The 26,547-nt window shown below is 42.6% G+C and overlaps 1 protein-coding gene across 1 annotated transcript in view; it reads right to left on the reverse strand.

The window, feature by feature from the left end:
• Positions 1–25,206, reverse strand: part of si:ch211-212o1.2 (uncharacterized protein LOC492735 homolog) — a 138,604-nt gene extending 113,398 nt beyond the window's left edge. Inside the window, exon 1 of the mRNA XM_060837703.1 lies at positions 24,843–25,206. Within this exon, the coding sequence (XP_060693686.1) occupies positions 24,843–25,017 (175 nt within the window). The 5' untranslated portion in view covers positions 25,018–25,206. The remainder of the gene's footprint in view (positions 1–24,842) is intronic.
• Between the last annotated feature and the right edge of the window lie 1,341 nt (positions 25,207–26,547).

The following is a 26,547-nucleotide window of genomic DNA, read 5'->3' on the forward strand; positions in this document are numbered from 1 at the left end:
GGGGGAGGAGGAGGAGGAGGAGGAGGAATAAGGGAACCGTGGTTTACTAAAGAAATTGTATCTCTTGTTAAGCGGAAGAAGGAAGTTTATGTGACACGTTGAGACAAGATGGTTCCAGAAAGCTACAGATTAGCTAGGAAGGATTTAAAGAGAGAGTTAAGAAGAGCAAGGAGAGGACATGAACAGTCTTTAGCAAACAGAATAAAGGAGAACGCTAAAGCTTTCTATAGGTATGTGAGAAATAAAAGGATGACTAGGGTAGGAAAAGGGCTAGTCAAAGACAGAAGGGAAAGTTGTGTGTGGACCCTGTGGAAATCGAAGAAGTGCTAAACGAATATTTCTCATCTGTTTTCACTCAGGAAAAGGAGAATACTGTAGAGGAGAAGAATGAGATATGAGATATTAGACTAGAAAGTATCGAGGTTAGGAAGGAGGAGGCATTATCAATTCTAGGAGTGAAAGTAGACAGGTCCCCTGGGCGAGAATGGATTTATCCGAGGATTCTCTGGGAAGCTAGGGAGGAGATGGTAGAGCCTTTGATCTTGATCTTTGAGTCATCATTGTCTGCAGGTTTAGTACCAGAAGACTGGAGGATTGCAAATGTTTTGCCCTTGTTCAAGAAGGGGAGCAAAGATCACCCAGGTAATTATACACCAGTTAGCCTTATGTCTGTTGTAGGAAAGGTTTTGGAAAGGATTATAAGATATAGGATTTATAATCACCTAGTAAGGAACAATTTGATTGCAGATAGTCAACATGGTTTCATCAAGGGCAGGTCATGTCTCACAAATCTCGTTGAGATTTTTGAGATGACCAAGCATGTAGATGAGGGTAGGGCAGTTGACATGGCGTATATAGACTCCAGTAAAGCCTTTGATAAGGTTCCACATGGTAGGCTGTTGGAGGGATAAATGGGTGGGTTAGTAAGTTTGCAGATGACAATAAACACGGTGGAGAAGTGGATAGTGTGAGAGAACGTTGCAGGTTGCAGGGGGACTTGAATAAACTGCAGAATTAGGCTGAGAGGTGGCAAATGGAGTTCAATGCAAATAAATGTGAGGTGATTCACTTCGGAAAGAATAACAGGAAGGCAGAATACTAAGCCAATAGAAAGATTCTTGGTAGTATGGATGTGAAGACGGATCTTGGAGTCCATGTACATAGATCCCTGAAAGTAGCCACCCAGGTTGATTGTATGCCTTCTTAGCAGCACTGTGCGTTAGATTTTATTGGTAGAGGGAGTGAGTTCCGGAGCCGTAATGTCATGTCGTAACTATACAAAATGTTAGTGTGGCCACACTTGGAATATTGTGTATAGTTCTGGTTGCCCCATTACAGGAAGAACGTGGAAGCATTGGAAAAGGTGCAGAGGAGATTTACCAGGATGTTGCCTGGTCTGGAGGGAACATAAAAAACATAGAAAACATAGAACGTCTTATGAGGAAAGGCTGAGGGTCTGTTCTCACTGGAGAGAAGAAACTAAGAGGAGATTTGATAGAGACAAGGCATTCCAACCAGAACTCTATCAACAAACACATTGACTTGGATCCCATTTATCACCCCCTGAGAAAATGAACAGGAAATGACACCACCAACCCAAGGAAACCTCAACACATAAATAGAAAGCAGGCCATGTCACCAATGCTTCATCCAGAGGCTTACTGATGATGTTAACCAGTATGGTGACAAAACATCTGAAAACGAACCTCGTAGCTCTGTGAGCAAACCTACATCCAGAGACGTACAAGATGATCAGAGGATTAGACAAAGTAGACAATGAAAGTTTTTTTCCTAGGATGATGATTTCAGCTTGTACAAGGGGGCATAGCTACAAATTGAGGGGTGAAAGATTTAAAACAGATGTCAGAGGCAGGTTCTTTACTTAGAGATGGTAAGGGCATGGAATGCCCTGTAGTTAACTCAGCCACATTAGGGGCATTTAAACAGTCCTTGGATAAGCACAAGGACGATGATGGGATAGTGCAGTGGGATGGGCTTAGACTAGTTCACAGGTTGGTGCAACATCGAGAACCAAAGGGCCTGTTCTGTGCTGTATCGTTCTATGTTGTAATGGTTGAGTGGGGGATATGCCTGGCCATGAGGTTGCAGATTGTGCTGGAGTACCATTCTCTTGCTGTTGATGGCTCATACCGCCTCATGGATGTCCAGTCTTGAGCTGTTAGATCGGTTCAAACTCTGTCCCATTTAGCACGGTGATCGTGCCACACAACATGATGGAGATTGTTCTCAATGTGAAGATGGGACTTTGCCTCCACACGGACAGTGCAGTGATCACTTTTATCTATGCAATCATGGACAGATGTTTCTGCAGCCAGCAGGTTAGTAAGGATGAGGTCAAGTATGTTTTTCCTCTTGTTGGTTCCTTCACCAACTGCTGCAGACTCAGTCCAGCAGTTATATCCTTTAGGAAAGGAAGAGCTGAATTCCAGAGATGAGGGGAGAGTGACAGCCCCTGACATCAAGGCGACATTTGACGGAGTATGGTATCGAGGAGCCCTGGCAAAACTGGAATCAATGGATATCAGGAGGTTAGAGTCATACCTGGCACAATGGAAGATGGCTGTGGTTGTGGAGGGTCAGTCATCTTAGCTCCAGGGCATCTCTGCAGGACTCCCTCAGGGTAGTGTCCTAGGTCAGAAGTGGGGATGTTCACTGATGACTGCAGTGTTCAGCATCATCTGTGACTCCTCAGATACTAATGCAGTCCGTGCTCATATGCAACAAGATCTGGATGATATCCAGGCTTGGGCTGACAAGTGGCAAGTAACATTTGTGCCACACAAATGCCTGACAATGATCATCACCAATAAGAGACACTAACCATCATGCCTTGACATTCAATGGTATTACCACTCAATCCCCCATTGTCAACATCCTTGAGGTTACCATTGACCAGAAACTCACTGGACTCACCACATAAATGCAGTGGCTACAAGAGGAGGTCAGAGACTAGGGATACTGCAGTGTATAACTCACCTCCTGTCACCCCAAAGTCTATATAATACCATCTACAAGGCACAAGTCAGGAGTGCTGTGGGAAACTCCCCACTTGCCTGGATGGGTGTGGCTCCAACAACATTCATGAAGCTTGACACCATCCAGAACAAAGCAATCCGCTCGAGTGGCACGACACCTACAAACATTTAACCCTCCACCACCGGAGCTCAGTAGCAGCAGTGTGTACTATCAACAAGATGCACAGCAGAAATTCAATAAAGATCCTTGACAGCACCTTCCAAACCCATGACGACTTCTATCTAGAAAGACATGGGCAGCAGGTACTTAGGAACACCACCACCTGCAATTTCCTCCTCAAGCCACTCGCTACCCTGACTTGGAAATATACTGTCAGTCCTTCACAATCGTTGGCTCAAGGTCCTGGAATTCCCTCCCTCCCAGCATTGTGGGTCAACCCAAAGCAAGTGGACTGCAGTGATTTAAGAAGGCAGCTCACCACCACCTTCTCAAGGGCAAATACGGATGGGTTATCAATGCTGGCCAGCCAGCAATGCCCATGTCCCACAGTGGTTCAGTGGTTGGTACTGTTGCCTCACAGCACCAGGGACCTGGGTTCAATTCCAGCCTCAGGCAATTGTCTGTGTGGAGTTTGCACATGTCTGCGTGGGTTTCCTCTACAGTCCAAAGGTGTGCAGGTCAGGTGAATTGCCTATGCTAAATTGTCTGTACTATTAGGTGCTTTAGTCAGAGGGTAATGGGTCTGGGTGGGTTACTCTTCGGAGGGTTGGTGTGGACTTGTTGGGCCGAAGGACCTGTTTTCACACTGTAAGTAACCTAATCTAATCTAATCTAAATCTATCTGTTCCAGGTTACTGAATAAACTGGAAATAACATTCATTGTGTCAGCAACAGCTATGTTTGTTGTGTTGCTATGTTATTAAACAACGGGAAATTTAAAGAAGCAATCTGTAACAAGGACATAACTTGCCCCCTGCACTGTTACTACTTTCATCCAAGATGTGGACGGATCATCATGTGCATTAGAGGTTCCCTCTGCTACTGGCATTGCTAGATATGTCTAATAAACCTGTTCTGACATTTATAATACATCCGTGAAGAAGGTTGGACTTGATCCTTGCTCCTTTTCACCTTGAGGAAGGGACCTACCACAAATTGCAACTGCTGTTAGGGTTGGCATACCTCACATGCATTCACAAGTCATTGAATATCCGATTTCATCCCTGGTCACATGTTAGTTGTCTTGTGCATTCGATACTCTGCTGATGGCTGCAGAAGGTATCTCTGACACAATATCATCTCCCTCCTACATCAGGATATGGTAGCTCACAAAGCCAAGTAGTCTTTACTCTTGCTGACCACACACCACCTCTTGCCTGTATATGATATTCATTGATTTGTTGGGAAGCCTATAACCCAATCTTCAAAATGGCTTCCTCTGCTTTCTTCCCCAACATGAAACAGAATAGCACCATACCCCATGAAGCATAGAAATGCTACTTAGTTATTTTGACTCCAATTCTCTTTTTCTTAAGTAAATAAATCAAAGTACAAATGTTTACAAGCGGATATCGAAAACACCTTTCTTGGACTTTAGGTCTACAATTAGTCTACTCATTCAAAATACAGATCACAAGTAATTTGCACACGTTTCTTAATGAAACTATCCAAGCCCTCTCTTATCGGTCAAAGCACCCAGGCCTATTCTAGGGCAGACTCTAGAGCAGCCGCAGGATGTTGAAATAATTCCACAGAGGCCAGTCCTTGATTAACTATAGTATTGCCCCATAGGGAGTCAGAGTGTCATAATCTATGATACTCACTTGTTTTATATGTCAACCAAGGGTTCCTGCTTGGACCAGGTTAACAGCCCCAATCAGGGAACTCATACTCTATGGAGGTCCAGCTAGCTGGCCTCATTACAATCACTACAGATGCCATTCATTTACCCAAAATTTAAAGTTACAAACTTAAGTTAAAAACAAACTTATAAACTTCATAAGTGCAACTTGATCAATGCTGGAGCTCAATCCAAATTCAAGTGGACTGCATCATATGATTCTTCATTTCTGCCTCTTTATTTTCAACCATTTCCTTTTAATGTTACTTTTTCTAGTCAAGCTGCTTGTTTCCAATGTCACTATACCACATGGTCGGATTGGATATATATAATTTCACAATGAATTCTCAAATTCCAAAGGAATAAGGGCCTGATGTTTGCAGCTCCATGGGAAAAATAAACTAACATTAAAAGGATGTTGCATAACAAAACCTTATAAGATTTCTTGCAAGTTGCATTTAAAGACAGCTTTCAAAAAGTCGCTCCTAAGCATACATCAAGTTCTCTTAGAAATCTGAACCAAGTATCGACAAAACATAAATTTTAAAACAGGAAGACATGGATCTCAGGCAACAGCGTTTTTAAAATTCTTTCAGAAGAAGTAAAATGCCAACAGAATATGGAGTGTTAACATGCTCAGCTAACGGCAGAGTGGGGTGAAGAACAAGGCTCTATTGTCTTCTGCTCCATCTGTTTTGTGACCGTACCATGGTCTGATTCAATTAATATAAGCTAATAGCTACTGAAATCCAAATACAGCAAAGACAGCCCTCAGCTAATTTATTAATTTTAGTCCTCTCTGCATTGTGTCATTTTCATACATATTCATACAGCCTTAACTCAGGAACTGGTTAAAGTTCCTCAATACCCCTGCAGCCAAAGCTGGCAGGATCTTTGACTGCATGCTGTGTCGGGTCCCAGTGACCACAATATTTACTAAAGGCTCAAGCAGGGTATGGTATTCAATTTCTCTCGAATGCAGCTACATAAAGCCAAGATACTCTCATTGGAAATGAACTGAAAGTTAGTATCGACTTGCTGAGTAATGAAGACAATTTCAGAAGCAGACCTTTAGTATGGGCCAAATTTATTTTATGATATATCATGGGAAGCAGTTCGCAATCCATTTGTTTACCGCACTGGCTGCTTCCCATGGTATATCATGAAATAAAGTTGATCAATACTGAAGGTCTATTTCCGAAATTTTCTTCAGCACTGTGTCTTGACCGTTAGTATTCTAAGAGGCCTTGAGACACAATGGTTAACTCCGCAACTTATGAACCAGAAGCTCAAAGTTTAAGTCCCACTCCAGAAGTCAGTGACCAAACAAGATTGTACATAACACAACCAAAGAGGGTATATATCAACTTTTCAATTCTTCCATTATTAACTAATGGCAGGCAGTGAGAGTGGGAGGGATTTCTGGTCAGTGAGGTGACAAAGAAACTTGGAGCCTCTACCGCCACCAATCATAACTCCAGCACTATAACATGCAGGAGACGAAGTAAAGAAATGGTCTGCTTTCTGTATACATTTAATCCAAAATTTAGAAATGCAGTGGAAAAATATTTTACAGAAAACATAGTACGTTCCTCCAAAGACTTTCAATACCATTCTGAATTCATTCCTTGTTTATTATTAGCAATATATATATCATTCAGCAGTAACTTGAAGACATTATGTTGGAGGAACACAATATCCACCATTCTAAGCTGATGATGAATAATATTGTCAACAGCAGTTATACTCCTTTATTTTAGCACAAATAATAGACTCTTCCTACATGTGTCTTGGAAAATATAATGTAATTATATTACACACAGATTCCTCTCACTATAAACTCATCATGTGTTTACGTTCACAGCCTGGTGTGCATCCACCCTCACTTAGAAAGTCAGTTGAGACTATTGCAGGCATGAAATATTAATGAGAAAAAAAAAGAGGTGGTGATCCGGTGCCCAATGCTTACAGTATCTTTCAGAGCAACAAGGGGAGAAAGAAAGAAACCTCTGTATTCCAATTGGACTGGAACTGGATTGATGTGCCACCCACTCACAAGGTCACGGATCTTTCCAACAAGCCTTGCAAACGTTGGCACCAGTTTTGTGCTGAAACAAACAGGGAGGCTGCCAACACTCATCATTATTGAGCAAAATGGGCAATAGATTTTGGTGCTTGCAGAAGTACAGTTACATTCAGAGATCAGGAAGTAGCTGAGTTTGCCTCATCACCACAAGCTTTGCCATACCAGGTGTGCATTACTCAACACTGCAAATGTGCAATCAAGTCCAACTATTTACCCAATAGATATGATTAAAAGTGTGTCAGGAAAAGTCAGGATTTATCCATTCCAATATAAGTGAACCAGCTTGTGAAGTCTTAATCATCACTCAATCATCCTCATGACGTTAAGACAGCAATTTTATTACAGAAGGTGACATCTCATTCCTTCAGAACATCATTATTTTTGGAGGTTTAAGAATTTATTTTTGCTTTTACAGCAACCTTTTTTTATCTCTTGTTTTCCTTTTTTTTGTTTTCTGCACATTAAACATTTTCTAATCAATTTTTCAGAGATGTTATGACACACCCCTAAAGCAGGCGGGACTTGAACACTACTACAGTGCCACCAGAGCCGCTTAAAAATACACTCTATTTAGAATACAACCCATCATACAATGATGAGCATTCCCCATCAAGGATTAACCTGTTCAGCAATGTTATGACACACCTCTGGAGCAGGTGGGACTGGAATCCAGGACCATTGCACGACAAGAGCCCCAATTTCTGCAGGTAAATAAAATATTCTGACTCACAACAGCTGGGTTAGACTCAAGAGGAGAAGGAGCAATTAGATGTGAGATCAGGTGTGGGAACGGTGATGTGAAATTATCCCACGCTAGGTTTGGCAGCAGGGAGCATACTCATCAACATGATTGGATCATGCAACCCAGTGTGAAATGCAATGCTGATTGGTTGCATACTCTGCAAGGGGGCCATGTGAGTTTTTGGCTAAGGTGACTTGTAGTGAGCCTGCATTTCTTAAAGGCACCCTGTCCTTCTTCATGGAAAACGGGTACAGCAGCTGCTAGAACTGTAATAGGAAGGGTTTGATGGAAGGCGGAAGTTTGTTTATGGAGTCGCTAAACCAGGAAAGGGCTCCCACATTCTAGAATGGGATACTGGATGCTTTAGTAATGGACCTCAAAGGGTGAAGAAAGGCCATGTTTCATTGGAAGGCCTGGAGTCCACCAAGGCATTTCCTGAGAAGGATACCGAAGAACATGGCCATGAAGTTCAACACCTGGGGCCTGACCCTGACAACTTAGCTGCAACATTGGAAACAATTGACTGATTTCAAGAGTGGTCGATGTCAACAAATGATCCTTCAAATGACATCGACCCAGCAGAACACTAGGCTTTCACAGTGCCTCAAACAACCATAGCTCCATCACTGACCCATCTGCATCTGGACTAATCTTCAGAGGTTCCATCTTACTTCTACATCCTTAACAATGACGTTAGCCTTGTTAGTATCTCATCTAATTCCAACATACCAAATACTACATTAGGTGAATACATTGCAAAACTGTGAGTTTCTGCATGACTCAGTATTAGGTCCCTTACTGTACTTGGTATATCTTGAGGAGTAAAATTCAGGGTACATGATTACAAAGTACAGAGGGTGGGCACTACAGGGAGATTTCATTGGACATGTCAGATCATGAAAAAGTGGTAAATAGAATTCTATCTACAGAGGTTTGAGGTAATGTGTTTAGGCAGAATAAACAAGGCAAAGGAATTCACAAAATATTGTTAAATGTGGAGTAGTAGTGGATTCTCCACGTCCACAGATCCTGAATGGAAGAAGGACAGGTCCAGCAATATAAGAGCTGGGAGGTTGTACTACACAATACAAAACACTATTTAGGCCAGGACTGGAGTAATACATTCAACTCTGGTAACTAGAATTCGAAAAGGATATGATCACACTAGAGAGGTTAATAAATGAAATTGTCAAGAAGTTCCAGAACCAGAGAATGTTAGATATAAGCAGTCTGAGGTTGCTTGCTTTAGAAAAGAGACTGACTGAAAGTCTACATAAGATGTAAAAAAAAATTATCAGGAGCCTCAATAGAGTGGATAGGAAAGATCTATTTCCTTAACAAAGAGGTAAATAACCAAAGCGGACAGACTTTTAGATCCCAATTGATAGAATGATTCAAGGAGAGCTGAGGAGAATCTTTTTCAACCAGAATGGTTGGACATTGAAAGTCAGTGAATATAGAGGCAGAAACCCTCACTCCACTGGATATGCACTTAAAAGACAATAACGTGCCAAGATGACAGATCAAGAGCTAGAAAGCCAGATTAGACTGGATAAGGTCTTTTACTGGGCAGCATCAGACATTTTCCATGTTTCCAAGCACCATCACTGACCTGACACTAGTAACCATTGCAATGCATGTACCATAGTTTAAATTCAGGATCAACTTGCAGTACATCACCAGGCATGAGTAGGTTGTTGCAGAAGGAAACAGCAGTCCATGTGCCAACTCACCAGACATCAAAAATAACTCCACTGGCCTCCAGCTTCTATAATCCTTCAAGGGAAAGTGCTTGGAAGATTTATTAAAGAGGCTATAGCAGGGTGCTGAGATAAGTTCAAGGTAATCTGGCAGAGTCAACATAGTTTGGTGAAAGAGAAATCATGTTTGTACAATCTACTGGAGTTCTTTGAGGAAGTAACACATGCTCAGCAGAAAGCAGAATTGGTGGATGAGCTTAGATTTTTAAAAGGCATTTGATAAGGTGTCACATCAAAGATTATTGCAAAAGTTAAAAACTGGCGGCGTAGGGATAGAAAATTGAGTGGCTGACAGAAAGCAGTGAGTTGGCATAAATAGATCTTTCTTGTTGGAAAAATGTAGCAACTGATGTGCCACAGAGATCGGTATTAGAACCTTAACCATCTCCATTCGTATAGATGATTTAAGTGAAGGAGCAGAAGGTATGCTTCACAAATTCGTAACAACACAAAAATAAGGAGAGTAAGATGTGAAGAGGAGGTTGCTAAAAAATAGGTTTAGTGAGTGTGCAAAGATGTGATAAATGGCATTATAATGTGGAAAAATATGAAACTGTCCATTTCTGAAGGAAGAATCAAATTAGACAAATGGTGAGTAATTAGATCTAACATGCAGAGAGATCTGGGCATCCTCATGTGTGATTCACAAAAGATTAGAATGCAGGTACAGCAAATAATTTACCACAAAGGGTACGGAATACAAAAGTGGGGAGGTTATGCTTCAGTTATACTGAGTTTGGTGAGATTGCATCTGAGTATTCTACACAACATTGGTCAATTTATTAAAAGGAAGGATCATAAGACCATTCAGTACATTTTAGCCCCATCGGTGCATCATGTCTGCACCAACAAATCTACACTAAATCTACACTTGTCCCACTTTCCAGCACTTGGTCCATAGTCTTTAATACTATGATATTTCAAGTGCTAATCCAAATATTTTTTTTAAATTATGAGATTATCTGCCTCAATTTTCATCCCAGGCATTGCAGATTCCCACCACTCTCTGGGTGTAAAATATTTTGCACAAATCCCCTCTAAACCTCTTCCCTTCCACCTTAAAATCACAGTCCCAATTATCTTCCTTTCAACTGAGGGGAAACTGCAACTTTCTATCCACCATGTCCATGCCCCTCATAATCTTCAATCAGATCCCCTCTCAGCCTTCTCTGTTCTAAAGAAAAAGACCTGAGCTTATCCAGCCTCCCTTCAGATAAAATGCTTCATCCCAGACAACATCCCGATGAATCACCTCGACACCCCTCCAGTGTAATCACATCCTTCTGAGAATGTGGTGGCCAGAACTGCACACAGAATCCCAGCTGTGGCCTTACCAAAGTCCTATACAGTTCCAACACTACATTCCTCTGCACATCTATGGCAGGGGTCCCATATGCCTTCTTTACTCCCCTATTAACATGTCAGGTTCAGGAATCTGTTAACTAGCACCCCAAGATCTCTCTGTTGATCTGAGCTTCCTGTGTCCTATTCATGAAGTACTCTCTTATCTTGTTACTTCTTCCAAAATCCATCACCACACATATATCAGAGTTAAGTTCCATCTTCCAATGATCAGCCCATTTGAGTAATCCATCTATATCCTTCTGGAACTTAAGACCTTCTTCCTCACTATCAAGCACCCAGCCGTGACATCTGCAAATGTATTTGTCATCTTTCCCACACTCTCATCTACATCATTTATGTGTATCACAAACAATAAAGGACCCAGCGCTGATCTGTATAGTATGTCACTGGACATCAGCCTCCAGCCATGCAAACAACATTATACCACTCTTTGTCTCCTATCAATAAGCCAATTTTGGATCCTACATTCCAAATTACCCTGCATCCCATGTGCTTTCCATCATCGTCGCTGTCAAAATCACCCGCCAACAAGTACAATTGTCCACCTAAGAAATGTCCTGTCGCTGGTCATGTGTTCTGTGGGCCCTCGTGTGGCTGAACTGCCCAATCCTTTAGCTGCATCTCCAACCACACATTTGGCCACACCATACCACATGCTTTTATCTTCTTTATCAGCCTCCCATGTGGGATGTCATCTAAGATTTTGCTGAAATCCATACAAACTACATCAACTGTACTACCCTCATCCACACACCTGGTCACCTCCTTGAAAAATGCAATCAAATTTGTTAGCATGACGACCCCCTGACAAAGCCATGCTGACTATCCCCAATCAAATGTTGCCTCTCCAAATGGAGATAGTTCTCTCCTTCAGAATTTTCTCCAGTAGTTTGCCTAACACCGGATGTAAGATTCACTGGTTTGTAATTCCCTGGCTTATCTTTACCACTCTTCTTGAAAAGTGAAACAGTTGTAGGAGCTGGCACAGTCCAGTCACCTGCCTCTTGGTGAAACACAGGCATCTCTCACACTGCTCCTTCTGAGGTTGAGGTAGGAGAGGAGTCGCCAAAAACCCTTGATGGGCAAAGTCTTCTACTAAATGTCCCCATCCTCCAATTCTTCACCTTTTCCTCTCTGTTGTTTATGGTCCACTTCCAATTTTAACTGCTCATTTATCAATGTACATTCTCAGCCACTTGGGAATCCTCAAAGCTTTTCTGAATTTCTCTAATAACATCCAACACAGCCCTTCCACTTCCTCTACAGCAGAAGAAAGTCAGAAGCACCTCATCTGCAAGTTCCATGATGGTCTATTTAAAGAGCAACAGTTGGAGGTGGGTCCCTAATGCATTCTCAAATGGAAGTGACTATGAGAGGGCATTAACTAGATCTGCAAAATCTAAAATGGCAGTTTGTGCACTAAACCAATGTTGGCAGTTCTCTGGTGTTGTGGTCTACTCACCAGGCATGTCCCAGCACGGTACCCACATTCATGCCCACAGTCTGGGTATGCTACATTTTTCCATAGAGCCAACACTAAGGGAATTTTAGCCCACATGTCTCAGAGTTCTTCAGTCTGATTTAGGAGGTAAACAATTGCTTGCCCTCATCACAAAGATCCCAAAGCCCCCACTGGGGCTCTCCAAATACTGCAAACCATCATGTAGATGCCCAGAGAATACCCGGGAGCAAGTCGGCACTTTTTTTAGATTAGATTAGATTACTTACAGTGTGGAAACATGCCCTTCGGCCTAACAAGTCCATACCGACCCGCTGAAGTGCAACCCACCCAGACCCATTCCCCTGCATTTACACCTTCACATAACACTATGAGCATGACCAATTCACCTAACCTGCACATTTTTTGGACTGTGGAAGGAAACCGGAGCACCCGGAGGAAACCTACGCAGACACGGGGAGAATGTGCAAACTCCACACAGTCAGTCATCTAAGGTGGGAAATGAACCCGAGTCTCTGGCACTGTGAGGCAGCAGTGCTAACCACTGTGCCACCCATTCATGACTGACCATAAAATCCAGGCACAAAGGTTTCAGATTATGAGGTCACAGAATAATTTAGGTACTAATTTATTAACAACACAAAAAAAACTGAAGAAGCTCACTGGCTGTGGCCAAATCACCATCTACCTGCCCAGATTATTATGGAAAGTGATTACAACAGATATATATCCCTTAAATGCAGCTAGTATTGACAAAATATCACAACATTCACGAGTTTCATTATCAGATAGCTTTGAGGAAAAGATTTCAGAGTGTAGCAGCTCAATGACAAAGAAAACCTACCCTGCGTTTTAACCATGCTTTTTTTGATTTGAAAATATTTGATGCTGAAAATTGGCCAATTTCCTATATTAACATCCTTCACTTACTAGTAGCAAAGCTTGGTCTATGATAATATACAACAAAGAATTGCGGTGCTAAGGATCTGAAACAAAAACACAAATTGCTGCAGAAACTCAGTAGGGCTGGCAGCACCTGTAGAGAGAACAAGAGTTAACATTTCGAGTCCACTAATCCTTCTTTAGAACTTCTGCCAGTCTTGCTGAGATTCTCCAGCGATTTCTGTTTTGGAAACAGGCCCTTCGGCCTAACAAGTCCATACCGACCCGCTGAAGCGCAACCCACCCAGACCCATTCCCCTGCATTTACCCCTTCACCTAACACTATGAGCAATTTAGCATGGCCAATTCACCTAACCTGCACATTGTTTGGACTATGGGAGGAAACCGGAGCACCCGGAGGAAACCCACGCTGCCGTGCCGCCCATTCATGAGCTTTCAAATAAGTTTGAAAAATAAGTCATTTTACAAGAGTTGCTTAATGAAGAAATAGTTATAGACTCCTAAAGATGGAATCTAATACCTTTATTAGATTATCCAACAGAATCAGGTGTGGGGACTGCTTTTTATCAAAATTAGCTGGGCAACTAATTGCAGATCTCTTCTATCAACTCCTCCAAAATGTTGTTAGAGTCACTGAGGCCCCACACTTGGCAATTTTTCTCTGAACATCTCTACCTCTGTCAACTCCTTTAAAATGTTGAAAACTCAACTCTTTGATCAAACTTCTGATCATCCCTCCTAATCTTTCCTCTTTTGGTTAGGTGTCTTTTATTCCACCCCCACCCTGCCACTTCGCCAACAGCTGCAGCTCCTCATGACATTTTTTTCTACCATCTTACCTGCAAGCTGTTGTTACTTCAAAACATTCCTCAAGCTGCATCATGAAGGCAAACAAAGACATCTGGAAAGGTACTTGAAAGCCGAATGCAGACCCATATGTAATCCTTATTGATACAGTGTGCTCTATGCAGCAGCATTATACTCAATATGCTCCGTTTTTGCAAAAAACAAATCTTACCTGCAAATGATTTTAAGACTTCAGAGAGTTGTTAATCTGTCCACCCTCTGACTAACTAACTGTTATGGGAGGTCAAAGCTCAACAGATTTGAATTATGGGTCCATGCAGTAATCACAAAACATTGACTTAAGTCTCATGTCACATTTTACACCCAATAAGTAAAGAATGTTATTATGGGGAAGGACAATTTGCACATCAGATATTTTCAAGTTAATAAAGGCATGGTTATTCACATTTAAAACTTGACCTCACTTAATTTATTCCAGGACATTTTGAAATCTGGCTGTCACCAGTTTATAATTTCACTTCAGTAGAGACATGGATGAGATCAAATATTCTTTTCTGTAAATAGAACAGTATGACTTTTTTTTTACACAATGCACAAAGCAAAAAACTAGCTTCACAACCACACTCAATATCATCAGCTAACTTCAAACTCTTGCCATTAAATCACAATCTAAGCCAATGAAGGTATACAATTTCCAGAGCCATTTACTACAGTTCAGTGGTAACACGGTCGCCTCAGCGTCAAAGGGATCCAAGATCAAGTACTATCCCTAGGGCTTCAACATAAAAATCAAGACTGACACTGCAGTGCATTACTGAGGGAGTGTAAGACTGTTGGACATACTTTTTTCAGCAGAGATATTAAACAGAGGACCTGATCTGCCTGTTTGAGTCATGTAAAACATACTATGACAATATTTCAACGAATACCTCAAGAGTTATCCCTGGTGGATGGGCCAATATTTTCTCTCAAAACACATCACAAAAGCACAGATAGTCTGCTTTCTATCGCATGGTTGTTTGCTCTGTATAAATTGTTCACCACTTTTCCTGCAATATCACAGCAACTACACTTCAAAAATACTTCATTTGCTGTAAGGCACTACACAAATGAATACACCTTTATTTCTTTAAATGTAGTTTGAATAGGCGCTGCTTTCTCTTCTGTTTTTCTGCTGCTAGTGACAGCTTTCACTATAAAACATTGCAGAAAGGGTTTTATGGACTTTCTGAGGAGGAAAACTTAGCAAACATTTGAGGCCAGAATTTCAAAATGGGGTCAGGAACTTGTCATCCACATGCATTCCTAGGTACCAGAGCTGCAATGTGCTCACAATGTTATTTTTAGTGCAAGCAAGCTAAATTGGCCAAGTGGTAAGCCCAGCGTCCAATTAGAGTCATTGGGAGTCTAGAAGAAGGGAAAATGTCTTCCTGGTTCCAGCAGCATGGGCAGGTGGCAGCCATTTTAACTTTGATGGGGAACATAATGGAACTCACCCATGGACCTAAGGGTGGGAACAACACTTGTTGAAACCGCAGGATAAATTTAAAAACTAATGCAAAGCAAATTACCAGGACTCCACGGTAGATTCAACAATTATGCCACAAGATGGTTTGGGTTCACCAGAAAAAGATTTTAGAAATTCAATCTCAAACTGATTGGCCCTTAAAGGAACTCGTAATTAGCAATGATCACGTTTTATATTTTTTGCCCTTTGCCCCAACCCACTGTCACTCCTTTCAAAGTTCGAAACTGTCCCACAGGTGTCAGGATCCTAAGGCAGCTTCACAACTTTTAATTCCCACAAACTTCAGGCCCCGGCCCCAAAGGTGCTTTGGAGATCAGGCTCACACAGGTCTCCAGTTTTGGCGAGGCGGAAGTGGAGGGGAGAGCTGTTATGCTCTGCAGGGGCAGATGTTAGGTTGGGACATGGTGTCAGGTTCACCAGGTATTGTTACTGGTTTGGGATGATGTGTTATTGGGTCATGGTGGGAGGGAAATTGTCAGAGCCAGCATTGCAAGCTAGCGGGTTCGGAGAGCAGATGTTGTTGACGGGTCGGGAGGGGCAGTGATGGTCAGTACGGTTTAATAGTCGTCTGCAGGTGTTAAAAGTGTTTTTTTAATCGTCTAATCTTTCCTGGGTAGCTATTAAACTTAAGTGAGTTGGAACCCTTCATACTCTGGAATTAGGGGATGACTTTAGAAAGTTCCAGATTCAAGGGAATGTCCTTCAGTGTTATCAACTTCCCCAGATAATTCCCAGAGAGTTAGCTGCCTCACGATTTCTGCACATTTCCAACACATAACTCCAGTCCACATTGCTGCAGTGACTATTCAGAACATCTGAGCCAGTATTGTTTCGTTTATATGTCACCTTGACTCCATTTGTAGTACTTGGCAAGGTCAGAAGGTTATGGGTTAAGTGCTAAAATTAAGATAACCCACACTATTCTTAAAATCACAGTCTCTCCAGCATGGAAGCAGGCCATTTGACCCATCGTGTCCAATGACATCAACCTGCCCAAAACCACCCTCTTACTTTATTCCTGTAACTCTGCATTTTCCATGGCCAATCCACCTAACCTGCACATCTCTGGACTGAGAGGGGGAAACTGGGGCAACGAGAGGAAACCCGCGGAGGCACAAAGAGAATATACAAACTGCACATAGACAGTTGCCAGAGGGTGAAATCGAACCTGGGTCCCTGGCAATGTGGGGCAGCATTGCTAACCACTGAGCCAACATGCTGCCACGAGAGGGAAACATTTGTATTGACCTATCTGTTTGTTATCAAGTTTAGCTCCATTCCTCAGTTCAAGAATAATATAAAGATAATAAGAAGTGCTAAGGGAATGCTGCACTGTCAGGGGTGCTGGAATTAAATCATTCAATCAGAGCCCCATCTGGCCTCTCAGAAGAATGTAGATAGTCCCACAATTTCAAAGAGGATTTGGGGAACTGTCAGCTTTATCCTGGCTAATATTTTTCCTTCAAACTATGTCACCAAAAACTTCACTACCTGGTCATTATCACATTGCTATTGTGGACATCTGTAGTTCATTAATGACTGTTGGCTTTTCCTTCTTACAAGAGTGAGTGCAGTACAAAAGTATTCATCAGGCTGCTAATCCTTGAACAGGTTATAAAGCTGTGAAACATACTATATTACTTCATTTCTCCTCATGTATTGCAATACAATTCTCTGATTAAACTGCATCTGCCAGCTGCCTGCCCATTTCATTGGCTGATGTCCTCAAGTCTGGTACTATCTTCCCTGAGTTTGACACAATTTGCAAGCTTTCAAATTATGCCCTGTTTATCCAGGTCTTGGAGGTATTAAGAACAGTAGAGATCTAATATCTCTCTGAGCCTGTTTTATACTCAAGCTGCCATTGTCCTATTAATCCTATAGATTTCAGTCTACTATGCAGCATTTTTTAAAAATCCATATGACTTAGTCAAACAATTCAATCCAGTTAATCAAATGCAATTTATTTTAAGAAATGTAAGCTCCTGGAAGAGACTGCCAAATTTATATTACAGTCGATAAAGGACCAGGAAGCCTTTTGTTTAACATAGATAAAATTTGAGACCCCAAGTATATTCCAAGAGAACAAAGTCTACACAGCCAGTCGCCAAAGGGTGGAATTGAACCTGGACACTATGAGGCAGCAGTGCTAACCACAGAGCTACCTGGGAGATTGAGACATTTGTATTCACTTGCCTGCATGGTTTTAAAGAAGCAGAATAACCTTGACTCCAGAACTTTAGAACAGTAAAGCAATGTATGTACAATTTATGCTCAAACATCCAGAATTATTATGAGGTAACTTTGGGTGACAAACTGTTAGCAAACACCCACAGAGCTCATCACATGGCAAATTGCAGTGAAAGCAAATCCCACAGACTTTCAGCAATCCCCCAATGTTAGTCACACTGTGGCTCTCACCTTGTCCAAGAAATGCATGCTTGCGATGTTCTTTTAATTACTCTTTGAAAAGAACAATTAGATTCCACTCTGAACTGACGCAGAGAGAGTTTCCTTTTTAGAAATGGGAGAGATCAGCTGGGCAGCGATTTCATAGTGAGCTTTCTTCCAACTCAACTTTTAATAGCAGGCTTCACTTCAACTCAACCAGGTAAAACAAATAGGGGCAGCCAAGTCTCCAACCAGCCACTGCTCAAAACAACATCACCAGGAGTCTACAGGAAACAAGCAATATCACCAGTGCTAGGAAGTCTTTTAAAGAAACTGCTTCAGATATTTTCACAAAACACTGAAATAAATATTTTCCATGATCCTTCAAAACACAAATCCTCCAAGTGATTTCGCATCTTTGGAACAGGTAGCGTGGGAGTGCAAAACCCCAAATTTACAGTGTAAACTTGGCAAGACTACATGAGATCTTAACACATTTCTGTAAGTAGCCAAGACACCGTTTTGGATATGACCCTGAGACACCTCTGGGGGAGCACAGCTGCCCTTTGGAATTGGTGAAATAGTCATGAATGTACACACACAGTCCATTAACCCAATAACTGTTCAGCTCATTGGGAATGACAACTGACCTGTCAAATAAAGCTGTCAAAGTTGAAAGGACCTGAGAGAAGTGTTAAGAGAACTTGTCAAAAATGGCAAAAGGATGTGTTAAACACAAATGTCAACAAGAGCTGCTATGCATTTAAACACCCTGCCCTTTAAATCTTGGACAGAAATTTTCAGGAATTAAATAAATCATTGTGTCCTATTTTCCTCTCACTGTCAATATAAGACTGGGGGTTTGCATTCTTGAAATAGTGTTGCATGACTGATTTCACAACCAATGATCATCATCAAAGAATGTCATCCATTTCATCGTTTGATTAGCTGCTACAAGTGGTTACAGACACTTTGAAATCAAACTATTAATTCCAATGTTTGTTATAAGAGTCTGTGCACTTAAAGAAATGTTTCTTTTTATAAGGCATTACGTAGCTGAAGGAATGCAAACATAATCATAGGGTTTGATGACTGAGTGAGGTTTTTGCAATAGACTCTTAGAACTTTACTTCATCCTATCTCAGCTTGGGTCCTCAGCTCAGTCTACAGTAGATATTAGGTATAAGGGCAAATGTGGATGGGAGGACATAAGTAAACAAACAGTAACCCTTAGTTCTAGATTCTTCAACATGTGGAAAAACCCTTTCTACAATAACTGTTAAGATCTTCTTATATGTTTCAATCAAGTCACCATTTGCTCTTCCAAACTTAGGATGCAAGCCTAGTTTGTCCAACTTTTCCCCCAGGTATTAGTCTAGTAAACCTTCTCTGAACTTCTTCCATTCTTCCTTAAATAAAGAGACAATTACTGTAAATAATACTCCATATGTGGTCCCACTATTGCCCTGCATTAATTGCTGATTTCGTATTCAATTTTCTTTATGATCCCTCCCAAAACTGTCACTGATATCATTGTCTGGATTAGTGGTGCTGAAAGAGCACAGCAGTTCAGGCAGCATCAGATGCCAGCATCACTAATCCAGAATCTGGTTTCCAGCATCCTGAGAGAGCAACACTTCTCTCAGTTTTATTTAACAGGTCAGTTGCCATTCCCAATGAGCTTAACAGTTATTGGGTTAATGGACTATGTGTGTACATTCATGACTAGTTTCACCAATTCTAAAGGGCAGCTGTGCTCCCCCAGAGGTGTCTTAGGGTCATATCCAAAACGGTGTCTTGGCTACTTACAGAAATGTATTAAGATCTCACGCAGTCTTGCCAAGTTTACACTGTAAATTTGAGGTTTTGCACTCCCACGCTACCTGTTCCAAAGATGCGAAATGCTTGACATCACTTGGAGGACCAGTGTTTTGAAGGATCTGGTTTCCAGCATCTGCAGTCATTGTTTCTACCTACTGATATCATTGTGTCTGAAAGATAGGTGAGACATTAAGCAGTAATTATGTAGTATGATCTCCCAGAACTGTTTATGATCAACTGCAGGGTTTCCTCTGAATCGACTCATGTTATCTTTCGCTATTTGTTTCTTTATCTTTCCTAAGCAATTACATGGATGAAAGTAATACAGTGGATCCTGATGCTTATTTGCATCATGTCTGCCTGGAACACGACTATCCAGTCCTTTGCAGTCTGTTTGTTTTTCAAACATTTCATTGGAGCATTTCAATGGAGCAATTCCATTCCAGAACATCCCAGAAGGTTTTCTACTTCAGGGACCACAATTTCCTCTCCCACATGATCAACAATGCCCTACAATGCATCTCCTCCACTTCCTGCACCTCCACCTTTGAACCCCTCCCCCACCAAACGCAACAAGGTAGAACCCCCACCTCGGTTCTCACCTTCCACCCCAACAATCTCTGCATAAAGCGCATCATCCTCTGCCATTTCCCCCACCTACAATCAGACCCTATCACCACAGATATATTTCCCTCCCCACCCCTATCAGCATTCTGAAGAGACCATTCCCTCCATGACTCCCTTGTTAGGTTCACGTCCCCCATCAACTCATCGTCCATTCCTAGCAGTTTCCCTTACCGTTGCAAGACGTGTAAAACCTGTCCCCACACCTCCCTCCTCAGCTTCATCCAAGGCCCCAAAGAATCCTTCCCTTTCCAGCAGAGATTTTCCTGTACATCCATACACCCCATCTACTGTGTCCATTGCTCTTGATGTGGTCTCCTCTACACTGGGGAGACAGGATGCTGACTTGCAGAACATTTCAGGGTACATCTCCAGGACACACACACCAAACAACCCCAACACCAGTGGCCGACCACTTCAACTCTCCCTCTCACTCCACCAAGGACGTGCAAGTCCTGGGCCTCCTCCACTGCCAAATCCTAGTCACCTGATACCTGGAGGAAGAACGCCTCATCTTCCATCTTGGAACGCTCCAACTACACAGCATCAATGTCGATTTCCCCAGTTTCCTCATCTCCCCTCCTCCCACATCATCCCAGATCCAACCCTCCAACTCGGCACCACCCTCTTGAACTGTCCTACTTATCCATCTTCCTTCCCACCCATCCACTCCGATTTACCACCATCACCCCCCCACCTGCATCCACCATCGCCTTCCCAGCTACCCCCAACCCCACTCCCCCCTCCTATTTATTTCCCTTCCCCCACCCTCCTCTTCTTCCCTCCCCCCCCCCCCCCCCCACCCTCCCCACAACAACACATTCCACATGAAGGGTTTATGCTCCTGCTCCTTGGATGCTGCCTGACCTGCTGCGCTTTTCCAGCACCACATTTTTCAACTGATCTTCAGCATCAGCGCCAGAAACCTGGGTTCAATTCCTGCCTCAGGCAACTGTCTATGTGGAGTGTGCACATTCTCCCAGTGTCTGCGTGGGTTTCCTCTGGGTGCTCCGGTTTCCTCCCACAGTCCAAAAACGTGCAGGTTAGGTGAATTGGCCATGCTAAATTGCCTGTAGTGTTAGGTGAAGGGGTAAATGTAGGGGAATGCTTATGGGTGGGTTGCTCTTTGGAGGGTCGGTGTGGACTTGTTGGACCGAAGGACCTGTTTCCATACTGTAAGTAATCTAATCTAATCTAATCTGCAGTCCTCACTTTCTCCTATTCATACGTGTCACTTGAACATGAGGGCAATTCATGTGGTTTTCCTTATAGTAATACCACCTGAGCGAACAGTTCACACAACAGTACTGAGGGGGATCAGGCTATACAGAGGTATGTATCGGTTCCCAATATTTATTTGACTAAAAGAATCTTCATTGGCATCCCAGATCCCACCCTTGTCCAACATGTGCTCTTTCTGGCAGAGACTTTGAAATTAAAGTCAGGGACTAGAGCCATGGATGATTTTCCATTCCCAAGCCCAAAAGGTGCTGAGGCCAAATATTGTGCCTAACCATCACCCCAACTGAGATAATCTAATTCAGCACAGATCAGAAATTAAATGAGGTACTTGCAGTTTCACTTCCACAGTAAGCAGTGAATTAACTTAACGGCAACATTGGGTGTAAGCCTGTAATTAGTGACATCTTCAACTATATTTAAAATAGCAGATCTCTAATCTTAGTTAAAGGGCAAAACAATTCTCATGCTTGATGAAGAATTCTAATTTAATCATTACTAGTAGTATTTTTCCTGCTCTATATTTAGTCTATGTATTTAAATAAAATTGTCAGTTTTAATTTTAAGCTCTTTAATTAAAGTTTGCAGCATTTAGAGTTTTAATTTATAGTCAAAAGTCAGAACCTAATAATTTTGTATGGCGACTGAGAAACTGTCAATCACAGATGCTTGATAAACTAGAGATTCTTCAGCAGAGCATCATTTGGGACTAAACAAATCCAATTCAACAAAGATATAGCTTAGCTACAATAGTGAAAGATTCAAAACAGAAGACAACTGCAGGATTGCACAGCAACGTGTCCCAAGATGATTTGTTTTCCAAATAATATTATTGTTTATAGGATTCCTCTGTGGAATCTTGTACCTGTAAGCTCTCCCTTTTTTTAAGTCAAGTGGATGTGCCCTTCAAGAACAGAAGTCGCATCAACTTCCCACCACTGGTGTCAAGTCCTATTGTTACTAAAAATAGAATCAGAGGGCAATTCAAGTGGTTTCCCTTACAGTAATTTCAACTGAGTGAATCCACTTCACACAGTTGTACTGAGGGGGGACAGGCTAGACAGAGGTATGTAAAAACAATGACTGCAGATGCTGGAAATCAGATTCTGGATTAGTGGTACTGGAAGAGCAAAAGTGGTGCAAAAGCCCGAAATGTCGATTTTACTGCTCCTCGGATGCTGCCTGAACTGCTGTGCTCTTCCAGCACCACTAATCCTAGTCAGAGGTATGTATCCATTCAAGATCACCAGAAATCCAATATATATGATCCTTGCTCAGCATCATTGGATGAGTCAATTCATTCCTCTTTGTATTCACTAGTTATCAGCAATATTAATGACATTATGTCAGTTGTTTTTAGTAGATGGATGAAGAATCTTTAAATATCTTTAAGGCAGAGGTAGATAGATTCTTTATTACCAAGGGGATGAAAGGTTATTGAGAATATGCAGGGATGTCGAGGTGAGGTTAAAGTCAGATCAATTATGATCTTATTGAATGGCAAGTGGCCTAGTCTTGTTCCTTGATGATATGTTCATAGATTATTTTTAGTCCCTGACAGAATTCCAATTCTCTCACTACCGATTCCATCTCTCTCTCAGCAACATCTGGGCCTCAACCAGTCTGTGTGCAACCTCAGTCTCATATCTGTCCCCAAAATATATTTTCAATCTTATGTCCATACTGTCACTAAACTGCCTTTTCCACCTCAACAATATCACTCATCGCTGCCCGTACTTCAAGTCTTCTGTTGCTGAAACCCACATCCATGCTTTATTACCTTCAGATTCAACTATTCCATCACTCCCCTAGTTGGCCTTGCATATTCTACTCACCATAATTGTGTTGTCCCTGCCCTAACTTGCAATGAGACAATCCATTAATTACCACCGCTCTATACTGGCCCTCAAGTAATCAATGCCTCAGTTTTAAAACTCATTTTTTGTTTTCAAATTTCTCCACAGTCTGACCGCTCCCTGTCTCTGTAGTCTTGTCCAGCTCTACAACCTGCCAAGATATCTGCATGCCTCTAATTTCCAGTCCTTTGAGCACCTCTTACATAAATCACTCTACCAGCAGTGGTTATGCCTTCATCTGGCTAGACCCCAAGGCTCAGGGAATTTATTCCTTAAGCCTCTCTACCTATCTTTCCTCCTTTAATATATTCCTAAAAACCTAACTGCACACAGCAAAATGTTGTCCCAATATGTTATATGGCTCCATATGATATTTTCTTTTAAGATTGCTTTGAGACATTTTATATTGGCTCGGCACAAAATGAATGCAAATTGGTGTTGTTGCATCAGAAGGTCACATGCCCAAACTTCCTCACTTGTGTTAATCAATTGCGTTTTAAGGCTCCACTTCTTGTCAGCAACATTAAAAACCAAATTTTTTTGAAAGATCGACTTGCATTATTAATATGGCTCCTTTTACAGCATCAGCATATCTCAGTGCTTCATAACCAAATTACTTTTTCAATTATAGTCATTCGTAGTGTAGGAAGTGCAGCTAATGTGCACAGAGAAAATGACAATGTGATAATGATTATTGACCACCTGGTTTTGAGAAATTGGTTTTGGATAAATATTGGGCCGGACGCCAGAGAGGACCTCCCTGCACGTCTTCAAGATAGCACCCGCGGGATCTTCTTGGCCCATCTGGGAGACTGGTTCATCAGAAAGATGCCATCCTTGACACTGGGCCACTCTCTAAATAGAGCTCTGGAGTGTCTGCGAAATGATCTGCCCGAGTTTCTGCAGTGGGACTTGGGCCCACAAACATCTGATTCAAAGCCCAGGGGGTGCCGCCACCCTCACACATGATGTTGTAGCACTACCTAAACTGCAAGCTCGAATAACTGAGCTGCCTCGGTGTCCCAGTTTTGACCACCCTGACAATGCAACGGAGCGATCAGAATCCTGAACTCAGCGGCTCCCTGTACAGTTCGGATACAGATGCTTTGACAGCAGCAAGGGGTAGAAACATGGACCATTGCACCTTCCAGAGAAGTAGTGGGGAGTTACAGCGGGGCAAAAGAAAAGGGGGGAAACAACTTGATTAGTTCTGGTTTGCTGTTAAAGGGTCAGTGTCACGACCTCTGCTTAAACTTCAAGAGACTACCTGTTGTCATGGCGTTTCTGCTCTGTTCTGGAGCCAGAAAGCACCCAGTGGTACTTGCTGGGTAGGAGCCGAGCCGGGCTGGGCTGGTATGGTCTGGGCACTGCCTTGTCTCCAGCCCTGACTGGGGTGAGTGTGCCCGGAGTGCTCTCCTGTTTACCTGGTGAGTAAAGCTGTGCGAGCTCCTTGGCCCCGGCGTGCTGTGGTCCCCAGCGCGGTACCGTGCTGCTCCTCGCCCCGGCTCCGTGCTCGTTACCGTTCGGATCCTCCTCGGCCATGGAGCGCCGCTCAATCTCCGCCTCCGACAGCGGCAGGGCACCGGCCGGCTCGTCCATCGTGCGGAAGGCAAGGAGCGCTCAAATCAGCCCGGGGAGGGACCTCCTTCCACAGCTGCTTTCCCCTCCCCTCGCTGGCTGGGATGGAGGGCGGGGGGGAGAGAAGGATCAGGTGAGGGCCCGCAAGCCGGGGAAAGATGCTGAGGATCAGCCTCCCCACCACCAACCCCGGTCCGGAAAGGACGTGCGTGCGGTGGAAGCAGGGGCGGAGTGTCTGCCCCAGTCTGAACCGCTCTCACTGTCAGCTCACTCACTGCAGCGACAAAGTTGGAGAGAGAGAGAGAGAGGTTCTCCACTCCAACTCCAAAAAAGTTCAACAGTACCATCCAACATAAATCTGGCAGAAACCGGAGGCTTGGTTCCATTCTGCATGAGATTTCCCTCATGATGGGTTCAATTTGCCTTAATGTTCAGAGACAAAGGGAGGCTGACGGATCTCCGACCCACTAGCTCAGGGGATACAGAAAGTAGAGGGGTTCATGTCTCCTCTGTCCAGTCAGGGGACATTCCTACAATGCCCACCCCTTCGTTGGCTGCTGGAATTGGGAGAGCGGGTAACCATGTGGATGTGGGAGAAGGTAGCACGGACAAAGTGATGCTATCGACTGCATAAATAAGATTAAGACCAGCTGTGTGCAGTTCCAGCCTGAGAGACTTTGAAGAGTCTTATTGCAAATATTCTTTCATGGGTGACGCTGGCTGGGCCGGTACCTGTTGCCTATCCCGGGTTGCTCTTGAGAAGCTGGTGGTGATGGTGAGCTGTCCTCCTGAACTGCTGATGTCCAGGAATGGTTTGTTTATAAGAAGTGACCAAGTTTTGAACAGTCACACAGAGAGAGTATTAAATGTCCCCAATAGGCTGTGGTCTGCTGGACGCTACATAACTTGAAGATGAAATGAGATCTGGAATTGCACATATCTGGGGAAGTGGTCCATCTGTTGTGGATGATCATCACTGATGCTAAAGAGCATTGAAGGAATGATTGTGTGCTGAGAATTTCAATAGGAACAAAATTAAAGGAGCAATAGATGAATGTCATGTGATAGAGCTGGTGTCAACTAAGGGGAAGTGGAAGGAAGATTGGAGAATAATAATGGGCATCCAGACTAGAATAAAGTCCAGGCTATACTGGGAATTATTAGATGAAGAGGAGACAGAGGTTGAAGCAAACAATTTCAATTTTCAAACAAGCAAATCTCTCGGCTTCTTACAGCTGGAGCTGAAGGAATGGATGAAAAGAGAGAAATTAAGCAGTTAAATGACTTCCAGAAGCCATTTGATGCAATGCCACACAACTGACATGTGAGGATAGTTTGAGCTCATGCAACAAAAAGACAATAACAGCATGGATACAGAATTGGCTAAGTGACAGGAAACAGACTAGTGATTAATAGATGCCTTTAAGGCTGGGACAATGTTTATCATGGAGACCTCTACAGTCAGAGTTGGAACTATTGCTTTTCTTGAGCTAGGTTAATAATCTTGATGTACTAAGCATATTTTTAAAATTTACTGCTGGCATGAAACAT

This window comes from Hemiscyllium ocellatum, chromosome 17, assembly GCF_020745735.1.
Source record: "Hemiscyllium ocellatum isolate sHemOce1 chromosome 17, sHemOce1.pat.X.cur, whole genome shotgun sequence".
NCBI lineage: Eukaryota > Metazoa > Chordata > Chondrichthyes > Orectolobiformes > Hemiscylliidae > Hemiscyllium > Hemiscyllium ocellatum.